Genomic DNA, 11,318 nt, shown 5'->3' with positions numbered 1-11,318 from the left:
CGGCAGCAGAGGGGAACAGGAACAGGGCCCCCAGTGTCCCCTCCGTGCCCCAAGAGGTGGCCGGGGGGCTCCCGGGGGGGGCACGGCTGGCCCGTCCTGCAGGGCTGGCTGTTAAAATTAACCCGCCAGCAGCGGGTTTTTGGGAAGCCCTTTCCCGGGAATGCCAGGAATGTCTTGATCCCGTCCAAAGCAGCCTCGGTGCGGGGCTGCCGGGGAGGGGGGGGGAACCCGCTGCCAGAGCCCAGCTCTGCTGTAAACAGGCCGGGGGCCATAAAAACCCTCCACATTCCTCCAGCCCCCTCCCTGGGATCAGGTGAGGGCCCGAAACGCACCGGGATGGGGTCAGGGGCGCAGCCGTGCCCCAAAAAACGCAGCACCCCCCCCAAAACCCCGGTGCGCGGCGGCCCCTCGGCGCTGCTGGCCGGGGCGCAGCGGCTGCTCGGGGCCAGGAAAATGCCTGTCACCGAGCTGCGGTTTCATGACCACGGCCTGGAAGAATTTCGGCTGCTTTTTCCCCTTCTCGGGGAGAGGAGCAGGAGGAAAAACCCCGCTGTGCCTGCCGGGGAGGGGAGCAGCCCCGGGGCCAGCGTGGCGGGGACAGAGCGGGGTCCTCCGGGCTAGCGAGAGCCAGGGGTGGGAGGTTTGGGGCTCCTCTTTGGGATGGATGTGTTTGGGGAGTCTAGGATGCAAATGGGGAGCCCCAGGTGTGGATGGGGAGCCCTGGATGTGGGTAGGGAGCCTCAGATTTGGATGGGGAACCCCAAATCCAGATGGGGAGCAGCAGATGTGGATGGAGAACCCCATATGTGAATGGAGAGCCTCAGATGTGGATGGGGAACCCCAGCTGCAGATGGGAAACCCCGGATCCGGATGGGGACCCCTGGACGCAGAGCCCCAGGTGGGGATGGGGAAACCTGGATGTGGATGCGGAGCCCCCATATGCGGACGGGGAACCCCAGATGTGGATGAGAAAACCCACATGTGGATGGAGAACCCCAGATGGGGATGGGGAAACCTGGATGTGAATGGAGAGCCCCGCGTGTGGATGGTGAACCCTGGGTGCAGATGGGGAACCCCAGATGCAGATGGAGAACCCCATATGGGGCTGGAGAGCCCCAGATATGGACAGAGACCCCGTATGTGGATATGGGGAGCCCCAGCAGCAGGCACGCCGCAGCGGCCATGCCAGGAAGGCCAGGACAGGGCTGCTCTGCGTTGCTCTCTTTATTTCGTCGCGGGGAGCTCGCGATAGGAAGGAGGAAGGGATGCGGGGGGCACAGAGCGAGGGGGGCTCTGCCACATCCGCGCCCGGCGCGGGGTTAAGGCTGCGCTGCCGGCCGTGCCCGGGGCTGGGGGGGCTGCGGGGGGCCCGGGGCCGTGGCAGCCTGCGGGTGGGTGCCCGTGCTCGTTTTCCCGGCGGGGAGGACCCCGTTTGCTCCCTCCTTCCCTGCCCCGTGCGTTTCCTCCCCTCCGGTCCCTCTGGCAGGAGGCCGTGCTCTCAGCTGACGGTCACGGGGAAGGCATTAGCGAAGCGGAGGGGAGTTTGCTCGCCCTGCTGCAGGAGGAAGAAATCAGCGCCTTCCCCGCGGCCTCTCCTCCTCCTCCCGGCCACGCCGGGCACGGCCCGGGGGGTCCCAGCACGGAAGAGGGGGAAAATCCAGCCCCGCGCCGAGCCCTCGCCCATCTCCCTCTGCCCTGCAAACCACCGGGTGCTGGGGACCCGCTGTCCCCGTGCCCTTTTTCCCTTGCCCCAAGCGCTGCAACCGTGCCCGGGGCTGCTCAGAGGACTCCGCGCCGCTCCAGCTGCTCCGCGCGCCCGGCTCGCTGGTGCCGAGCCTCCAGGTGCTTGTGCTGCACCTTGTCGAAGTGCTGCAGCAGCTCCGTGTAGTCGATGTTGGAGGCCGACGACCTCTTGGAGCCCGCGCTCGCCCTGCTGCCGTCCCTGCGGGGGAGGAAGGAGAGGGTGAGGGCTGGGCACGCCGCCACACGCGCCCTGGTGCCAAACCGAGGGGCTGGCACCTTGGTGAACCCCACAGAGTCCTCGCGCCCTCCTGCAGAGGCAGGAGATGGAGGATGGGGCGGGAGGGAGGCCACCAGGCACGTCTGGTGCACGAGGTGGAGGTCCCGGCCTCGCCAAAGCAGTGCCTCAGTTTCCCTGCCCGGCTTTAGGAAAACCCAAATAAATATCTGAGTGCGGGGACGGCCGCGGGGTGGGAGCAGGACCCCTTGTGCTCGGCCTCACTGCCACCTCCCCATGGTGGCACGGCTTCCCCGGGGAGGGGGGCAGCCCGGGCTGGCGGTTATGAAAGCAGCCTCCGGTGTTTGAAGGAATGTAGGTCAGCGTTAATCAGCTGCTCAGGCTGTCTGACAGCTCCGAGCGCTCCGAAAACCCGGCTGCCACGGCCCAGGGAAGAGAGAGAGGGGGGAAAAAAAAAAAAAAAAAAGGAGGGAGGGATGGGGGGAACACGACTGGCACACGTGCCCCCCACTTCCCTGCCCCTCCAATTAAAATCGGGGCTGCGGGCTCCAGCTCCAGCTCGGTGGCGCACGGCGGATAAAAGCCAGCCCAGGGGATGAGTTAAAAGCGCAGGAGTGGAGCCGGTGGGGGTCTGGCTCAGAAAACGGCGCATCTCGGGAGCATTTCTCTCTCCTTTTTTTTTTTTTTTTTTTTTTCCGGGGTTTTGCAAAGGAAGGCAGAGCTTTCATCCTGCGCCATCGCCGGCCCCGCTCGTTAGCCGGGGCTTGATGAGTAAAATCCCCCCCAGCAGCGGCCGGACACGGCAAAAGGAGCCGGGCGGGAGGCTGCAGCCCCTGGGGAGGGTTTGGGGCTGTCCCTAGTGTGTGTCACCGCAGAGGGGACACAAAATTGGCTGCCAAAAAGCCCCCGGTGAGGGCGGCCACCCCCGCCGGCGAGGTGTCACCGTCCTTTTGGGTGCCTGGATGGACACACACGGCCGTGGTGGGGCCGCTTTCCCAGGCGCCGCCGGGAGCTGCCTTCCCTCTCCGTCAAAACCTCCTCCATGGCTCTGCTCGTTTCCATAGCGACCCCACAAGTGAAATTTTCCATCCCGGATGCCAAATGCCTGCGGATGAGGCGCAGCCCTCCCAGGGTTACCAAATATAGACAAAAAAACCCCGAGCCAGAGCTCCCGGCCACGGGGCAAGGAGCAGCCGCGGCCACCGAGGAGCCGCGGGGCAGGGGCAGAGCGGGGTCCTGGCATGGGGCGTCCCCATCCCCATCCCATCCCCATCCCAATCCCATCCCCGTCCTGTCCCCATCCCCATCCCATCCCTGTCCCTGTCCCCATCCCGTCCCTGGCACCTACGCGCTCTGCATGAGCTCGGGGTTGGGCACGCACTGCAGCCGGTGGGAGAGGAGCTGGAAGGCGCTGCTCTGGGGCAGCAGCATCAGCAGCCCATACAGCGCCTTGATCAAGTAGGGGTTGTTCTTCACGTCCAGCAGCTGCAGGCGGAGATCTGCAAGCGGAGAGGAAGAGGATGGAGAGGCGGGGGGGGAGGAAGGAGCTTCGCTTCCAGCCCCGACACCCCAGGTTCCTCCCGGCCCCGTAGGAAGCCCCCGGCATCGCACCGTGCCTGCTGCGCGTGTGTTGGCAGCCTCCAGCCGGGCTCGTTTGAGCCCGAGGAGCCCCCCTGCCTGCTCTGAACCTCTGCCCCCAAATATTCCTCAGCCCTGAGCCCATGCAGTCCCATCCTAGAGCCCTTACTGGGAGTTTTCCTAATGCCCAGCTGCTCCTCGGGGTGGCCCCGGGGGAGAAGCAGCCCAGGGGCACTCGCTGGTGGGAGAAAATCACAGAGGGAGAAAACCCCAGAGGGAAAAAACCCCACTGGGACAAAACCTCATCAGGAGAACACCCCATGGGTGCAGCACCCAGCGGTGGGGCGCAGCAGGGGGCAGGGGGGGTCAGGCTTTGCCCTGTGACCCCCACGGGGACAGGAGCAGCCCGTTTTGTAGGGCTGACCCCACTGGGCACGGGGCTGCACGTGGCCCCGGCCCCCTCCCCGTCCTTCCTTCCTTCCTCCCCCAGGCTTTTGTGGTGTGCCACGGCCTCTCGCTCCGTTAACCCACATTCGGGGGCCGGCTGCCTCCCCGGGCTGGCAGCACCAGGCCCGATAACTTCTGCTCTATTTATTCGCGCAGCCACGAAGGAGCGGGGAGGGGACGCGCCCGGGCTGCCGGCCCTGCTTCCCACCACCCCTGAGCAAACCCCAAAAGATGGTCCCGAGCCTCACAGGTGAATATGGGGCACTCGATGAGCTGCACCAGCTTGTCCACCTCGGTGAGGAAGTCCACGGTGACCTCCAGGTCCCCGCTGGGCACGGCGGTTAAGGATGCGCCTTGGGAAGAAGAGGGAGCGGTGGCAGTGAGGGGGGGACCCCAAATATTTGTGGCTTGTGGCCCTGCTGCGAGTTCAGTGGTGGATCCTAATCTTTGGATATGTCTGAGAGCTGCGTGGTGCCACGGGACATGGCTCGGGGTGGGACTGGGGTGGCTGCACAGGGAAATATCCCTTGTGCTCCGGGCAGAGGGTGAACTCACCGCGGTGCCACGGGGCCCACGGGCTGCTGGCTCTGCCGGGACACGTCCCAAGCCCTGAGCACCAAAATCTCGGCTCCACGGCTGCCTCGGAGGGGCCTTGACAAGGGCAGGGCATTGCCGTGTCCTTGTCCTGCACCAGGCAGAGGTGGGACCTTGGGGAGATGGAGCTGAGGATGCCCGGGGGCATCGCTGCCTCCCCGGGACGCGCCGTGCTTGGAGTCTGCCTCGGATGGGTGGAGGACGGGGGTGCCAAGGTAACATTTTGGGGTGGAAAAGGAGAAGGAAAAAAATTATCCCCTGAATAATTTGCTGGACACGGGGCTGGGAGGCCAAAGCCTTCATCCCCCCGGGAGGAAGGAGCCTCCCCTCCTGGGTGGCTGAATCGTGCGCCGTCCTCTTACATCACCAAAAAAAAAAAGGGGAGAGGGGCTGGGAGGCACCCAGCAAGCACTGCCCCGTCCCGTCTGCACCCCGGCAGAGCCCCCCCCGAAGGATACAACTTCTGGATGAGGTCGTAGGCGTGCTTGTAGTTCTGGGTGAGGAAGCAGAGGGACACGGTTGTCACCGGGTTGTGGCACCAGGACCGGTACAGGCAGCAGAACAAATTGCGGCTCTCCTGGGGAAAGAAAACGACGGGGGGGTTAGGAAAGGAGGCCACCAAAACACGGGGGGACACCTCCCCACCCCCCAACCCACCCGGTGCTGACACTGCCCCAGTCTTTGGGGTGCCCCCGTGGCCACCACCACTGCTGGCAGCTGCCCCGGGAGCGGCTTTGCTGTGGGAACAGCTGCGGGACCAGCGGGGTGCTCGCCCCCATCACCTGTCTCCTGGGGGGTGGCAGCTGCCGCGGGGCTCGGGGGGCCCGAGGAGGGCACGTGGGGCTCACGATCGGCTTACACGGGGGGGTCGGGGGCCCCTTCACGTGCTGGGGGAGAAAAGGGAAACCTGGGGGTGTCCTGGAGGTCCCCAAACTGCATGGGATTTGTGACCCGTGCTCTGCCTCTAAGCACTTGCCCCCCCGTGAAACGGAGCCAGGCGCCCGTACCGGGGTCCTCAGGTCCTTCAGCTGGTTCCTCAGCTGGAAGAGCTCGGAGGAGGTGAGCAGGATGGTGTTGAGGGTGTGCACCATGGTGGAGGCGAACTTGAGGTCCTCTTCCCGCAGCAGGATGTCGGCCATGGAGTGGAAGATGTTTTCTGCGTTCAGAAGCAGACAGAGCTGCCTGTGCGCCGCGGGGAAAACACAAACCAAGAGGGGAGGGGTGGTTAATGAGCGTGGGACCCCGGCCCGAGGAGCTCCACGGGTGGCAAACGGGGACACCAGGAGCTGCCACGGGACCACCCGCTGCTGGTCCAAGCAGCGGCAAACCCGGGCATCCCCACGGGGTCAAACATCTCAGAGCCGAAACCCCAAAACCGGATTTTCTCCCGCCTTTGTTGGGATTTGGGGCTTTCCCGTTTTGCTCCGAGCTCCTGCGCCCCCAAGCTGAGGACCCCTGGAGCCCTGCCTGCTGCTCCGGGTGCCCTGCGCCTCTCGGGGTCCTGTGGGATGGGGTGGTGGCACCACGATCCCCGATTTGGGGGAGCAGGGCAGGGGGTTGATGGCATCTGCAGCCAACAAGTGGCTCCAGCCTCCCTGCAGCCCCCACGGGCAGAGGCCAGGGGTTTGTGGCACCCCGTGGAGCCAGGACACAAAGAGCCCCTGCGGATGCTTCCAAAGAGGCCGATAAAGCTGTCCTAGGGGGGTGGAAAATGGGTTTTCTGGCCCCAAAGAGGGGCGTGGAGGAAGAAAGCTGTCTTCCTCGCGGCTCGGCGGAGCGTCTCGGAGCCCCGCGCACCCGGACAAAGCGCTGCTCTGTGAGGGCTTTACATAACCCAACCCGGCCCTCGGGCAGTGCCAAATCAGCTCATTTACCCATTGATCCCCCTTCTTCTTACATAACCAGTGCCCCTCGGGCACGGGATCGCCGGAGGAGGGGGAGCATCGGGAGAGGGAAGGGCTGGGGGGGAAGGAGAAGGGGAAGGGGAGCACTCCTGAGCAGGATGAGTGTGCCCAGGGAAGAACCCCTTTCCTGGCTGTTTTAACCCAATTTCCCTTCCCCAGGGCACCCTAAAGGACTGGGCTGTGATCAGAGGCTCCCAAACGGGGCACATCCAAGCTCGTGCCCCATGGTGACACAAGTTCCAGCCCCAGTGACAACTGGTGGCATCGCCACCGCTGCCCCCCGGGCTCTGTCCCCGCTCCCAGGCTCGGAGCAGCGGCGCCGTGCCAAAACGCGCCCCGGGGGGAGCGCAAAGCCCTGGGGGACGCAGCGATTCGGGGACCTCCACAGCTGCCCTCGCCCGCCCACGGGCTGCAGAGGGGGCGGATTGAGGCAAACCCGCCAGGGCCGGCCCCCACCGCCCCCGTCCCGTCCGAAATCAGGCATGGCTTTCCATAAATAGCTGCCCCGACATCCCTCTGGCTGCCGCCGCGCTCCCAGCCAGCGCCCAGCGCGGAGAGCTTTCTAATTTCAGGCCTGGTTTTGATTAGCGAGGAAGGGCTGGGTTGGGTTGGGATTTTTTTTTGTCCTTTTTCTTTTTTTTTTTTTTTTTCTTGCTCCTTTCGGTGGCACTGGGAAATTGGGAACGGGTCAGCGTGGAAGGAGCAGCGGGGCACGGCGCGCCCCTCGCCCTGCACGGGCAGGATTTCGCTGGGAGATGGGAGCGGAAAGTTTGGGGGGCCCGTCCGTGGGGTGCAGCTGGGACCCTTCATGGGAAGAAGGGCCGAAACCCAAAGCTGGAGGAGGAAAAGAGCTTTGTAGGAGGAAAAAGCCTGGCCCAGACCAGGTAACCTCTGCCCTTGCTCTCCCAGCACCGATGGAGAGGCCGTACGTGGATGTCCCCCCCTGCCACGCCGTGCCACCGTCCCCTGCACGCCAGGAGAGCTGTGGTGCTGCAGAGCCACTGTGCCAGGGGTCGGCAGCTTTTTGGGGACCCCAAAGCCACCAGAGTTGGCTTTGGAAGCGCTCACCCAACAAAATCCATGGGGTCCCCTCCCCGGTGTGCAGTGGGATTCCCAGGGGGGACCGCGGCGAGCCACCAGCTCCTCACCCCCTGCCCCAAAATGTCCCCCAGGGGCTGGGGACATTGCTGGCAGCGCTGGGTGGTGGTGGGGGACAAGTGGCCGTCCCCGCATTTGCTGTGACAGCTGAGGCCGACTGCCAGTGGGGGGGGAGTGGGGGTGACACGGGAGAGCCCTGCGGAGCCACTCCCCTGGGCGCAAGGGGAAGGGCAGGGACGGGGGACACGAGGGGACAACTTTCCACCCCCAGCAGGGTGCCAAGGTCACCGGGAGCCCTTTGGCTTTTTTGGGGCCAGCCCATCACCTCCGGCCCTGCTGGTACAAGGCTGCGAGGAGGGCAGTGACCCTGGGTGCTTCCTCCCCACCCTCCTCTTCCTCTCCCCTCCCTGCTCCTCCCGAGCCTTCTCGCCGCCCTTCCTCCCCGCAGCAGCCTGGCACCGAGCACGGCTCAGCCCTGTCCTTGTCCCCGTCCTCCCCCAAGGAGAAGCAGCGTCCCCGGCAGCTGGGACCCTTTAGGAATTCGCAGAGGAATTAGGAATTTAGGACTTAGGACGGGGAAGGGAGAGGGAGGAGAAAGCAGGGACACCGCGAGGCTGCCATTCCCCCTCCAGGGTGGGGAAGGAAAGCAGAAAAGCAGAAAGCAGCGCCCTGGAAGTTTGAGGGCAGCTCTGGGGGTTCCCTGCCTCCACCTCCTCCCTGCTGGGCACCGACTTCCAACCAGAGGAATTTTGGGGGAATTTTGGGGTCAGTAAAGCCTCAACTTCTTCTCCAGGCTCCTGCCCCACCGCCTGCCCTGCCGGGGTCGGGATGTGCCGCAGAGCCCCAGCGGCACCGCATGAGGTCCCCTCCTCCCGCGGTGCCAAAGGCAAAACTCCAGCCCCAGCTCCTCCTGATGGTTATTATCGAGCCCCCCCTGGCAAATTTGGCCCAGCCCTCTCCCTGCAGCCGGGGAAAAGACGCCCGGGCTCTGCTCGAGCAGCCAGGGCCAGCCCCCGAGCTGCTTCTGCTCCCGGGGGAGATGCGCAGCGTGTTTCCCCGCAAACAAGGATCCCTCCCACGGCCGGCTGCTCGGCAGGGAAACAACAGCCGAGCCCGCCACGGTGCCAGCACGGCGCTGAGCCCTCTCCTCCCCGGCTGAAAGGCAACGGGTCCCCACGGGTGGCTGTGACAGTCCCAATCCCTTAGGACACGTGGGCTGGGTGCGCTCGGAGCAGCGGGAAAGGAACGGCTCCGAGGGGCTGCTCCGGGGTGGCAGAGCGCCTGGGAAGCCCCCCAGGGCTTTTGGCCTGGGAGAGGCAGGGAACGGCAGGTCCCAACCCAGGCCAAGGCAAGCATCAGCCTGAACGCCCTCGCAGAAGGATTTTGGCACGGGGCAGCCCAAAACACACCTCGGCGTTCTCCGGCACGCCAGTGCCCTTTGGAGAGGTCACCTGCAGAGCGCGCCTCCACGCCTCCAGGTGAAATCAGCCACAGCCACAGCTCCCAGAGGGGCAGAGAGGCTGCACCGAGCAGGGGGGGCTGCTGCTGCTTCAGCCGGGGGGGCACAACCTGCAGAGCTCACAGGGCTCAGCCAAAAAAACAGCAGCTCCCCTGCCCCGAGCCCTCCGGGAAAGCAAAATCTGACGATGCCTGAAGCTCCCCTTCTCCAACTTGTGAACCTGCTGAGTTCCCGGGGCAAGATCTGGCTGCAGGACCTCAAATCTCACGTTTGTAGGAAAATGGTGAGAGCTGAGCTACGGGGAAGGCTGAACCTAGAGGTGCCCTACCAGCAGGCACAGGAAGATGAGCTTCCAAGCCTCGATGCCACCAGAGCCACTGAGATGATGGTGGCGAGCACTGTGCCGTGCCGTGGGGAGCCGTGCAGCCCCGGGCTCATGGCACCTCGAGCCCCGGGCGAGGAGGAGCTGCAGAAGCACCACGGCTTGTGCCCGGCAGGGCCGAAACTCTGGCTCCATCCAGACGTGCCCACAGGAGCAGAAACCTGGCTGCCAGCCACCTCCTGGGCCAGGAGGAGTGACGCACGGCCCCGCACCTGCCCCAGCCCGGGGGCACAAACACCAACCCTGCTCTTGCCAGGCGGTGATGCTTTTAGGATTTCGTGTCCTCCAAAGGATGGAGAGAAAAAGAAAACCCCACAGGTTTCCAAGGGGAGGAAGCGCAGGGGCTGGGGAGCTGCGTAACGCGACAGCAGCGCTCCCAAGATCCTTCCTCTGAGACGCATCCCCCCTTCCAGCCTGACAGCTGTGGCCTAATTTTCAGGAAAACTGACAGGCGCCTTATTTCTACCCCTATAATTTCTTTCCGCTGCCAATAAAATAGGTTAAAGGAGCGGGTGCGGAGCCACGGCGAGAGGAGCCGGGAGAGGCTGATCCCATTGGGGGCGTGCAGGGCTGGCAGGGGCGGGAGCCTCCCCATCGCTGCTGGAGGGAATAAAAGTGCTCCTGCTCCTTCTGTGGGAAGGTGAGCGAGCAGCACAGTGCTGGCACAGAGGCAACACGGCCCTTGTGTGTCCCCCAGGGGAAAGGGGGACGTTTTAGGGAGCTCCATCCCTGGAGGAAGAGCGACCTTCATCCCTGCCCCAGGCACAAGCCCTCAGCTCCCTCGCCCCGTACCCAAGCTCCGGACTTCTCCGACTTCTCCCCTGCTCTGGCTGAGCATCGGGAGGTTTTGATCAGCCCAGCCCCAGCCCTGTCCTGCCCCAAAACACCAGCCTCCTGCGCTGTGAGCAGCGCCCAGCCCTTGTGCAGAGTCATCCATCGCCTGCCTGCTGGCCCCGCTGCCCTCCCGAGCACTCACGCGAGCTGCAAGAGAGCAGAAAATAGCAGCAAAACCGCAGGGACCGGGAGGCTCGGACGCAATTTGCAACCTTTCCCCCTCCTGCTTGGCTGCAAGAGGGCTCGGCTAAAAGCTCCTCGTGCGTGCGAGCCGCCCGGCTGCCGCCCTGCTCCTCTGGATGCTTTCCGTGGGCACGAGGGGTGCTGGGAGCAGGGATTCCTCATGGGGAAGCACCAGCCCCACGCCCGAGATGTGCTCTCTCCCTCCGTCGGGGCAGGCTGGGATCTGCCTGAATCCTCCTTTCTCTGCCTGCTCTGATGCTGTGGGAATTTCCCCGCGCCCTGCGTGGCTCCTTGGGGTCTCACGGTCACTCCCACAGCCAGAAGAGGGGGAAGCGTTTCCTCCCGGCCCATCCCTTTACTCGGGTAACCCGGCTGGCTGCGAGGGCAGGACGTGGCCCTTCCTGCTCCAGGCACTTCACCTCTATCCTCCAAAGCCCCCAGACCCTTGGGATGGGAGCAGTTGGTGCCATGGGGCCCCTCCGGCACAGGGCGATGTGCTGCGGGGTGCTGCACTGCAGCCAGGAACAGAAAACCTCGAGGGGATGCAAACCTCAGCCCTGCCTGGGGGGTTTTTAACCAAGCACACCCCGGGGATAATCCTGGGCAGGATCCCCTGTAGGACAGAGGGGAAAAATGCCAGCACTCCGCTCCTCCCAGCCTCCAGTCGTGGCTTTTGCTCCGTAAAGACTCTTTATAAAGCGAGGTGTCCCATCTGGGAAGCAAAGGGAAGGAGGAAACACAACCAGACCCCTCTGCAGCCCAAAAAAACCCCAGGCTGCTCACCCCGTGTGTGAGGTGCAGCCACCGGGCAAGGAGAATGGGGCAGAAAACCTGGGAGCTGCTCGGGATCAAACAAAACCC

At 64.6% G+C, this 11,318-nt stretch overlaps 1 protein-coding gene across 1 annotated transcript in view; it reads right to left on the bottom strand.

Annotated features, from left to right (window-relative positions):
* Window positions 1-1,209: 1,209 nt before the first annotated feature.
* The window catches only part of VAC14 (VAC14 component of PIKFYVE complex), a 41,654-nt gene continuing 31,545 nt past the window's right edge, over window positions 1,210-11,318 (bottom strand). Inside the window, exons 15-19 of the mRNA XM_068693215.1 lie at window positions 5,605-5,779; window positions 5,056-5,174; window positions 4,252-4,331; window positions 3,327-3,477; window positions 1,210-1,942 (exon numbers count right to left, since the gene is read on the bottom strand). Of these exons, the coding sequence (XP_068549316.1) occupies window positions 1,780-1,942; window positions 3,327-3,477; window positions 4,252-4,331; window positions 5,056-5,174; window positions 5,605-5,779 (688 nt within the window). The 3' untranslated portion in view covers window positions 1,210-1,779. The remainder of the gene's footprint in view (window positions 1,943-3,326; window positions 3,478-4,251; window positions 4,332-5,055; window positions 5,175-5,604; window positions 5,780-11,318) is intronic.

Source organism: Anas acuta, chromosome 10 (genome assembly GCF_963932015.1).
Source record: "Anas acuta chromosome 10, bAnaAcu1.1, whole genome shotgun sequence".
Lineage (NCBI taxonomy): Eukaryota > Metazoa > Chordata > Aves > Anseriformes > Anatidae > Anas > Anas acuta.
The sequence above is the reverse complement of the archived record's forward strand: the minus strand, read 5'-3'. Positions and strand labels throughout refer to the sequence as shown.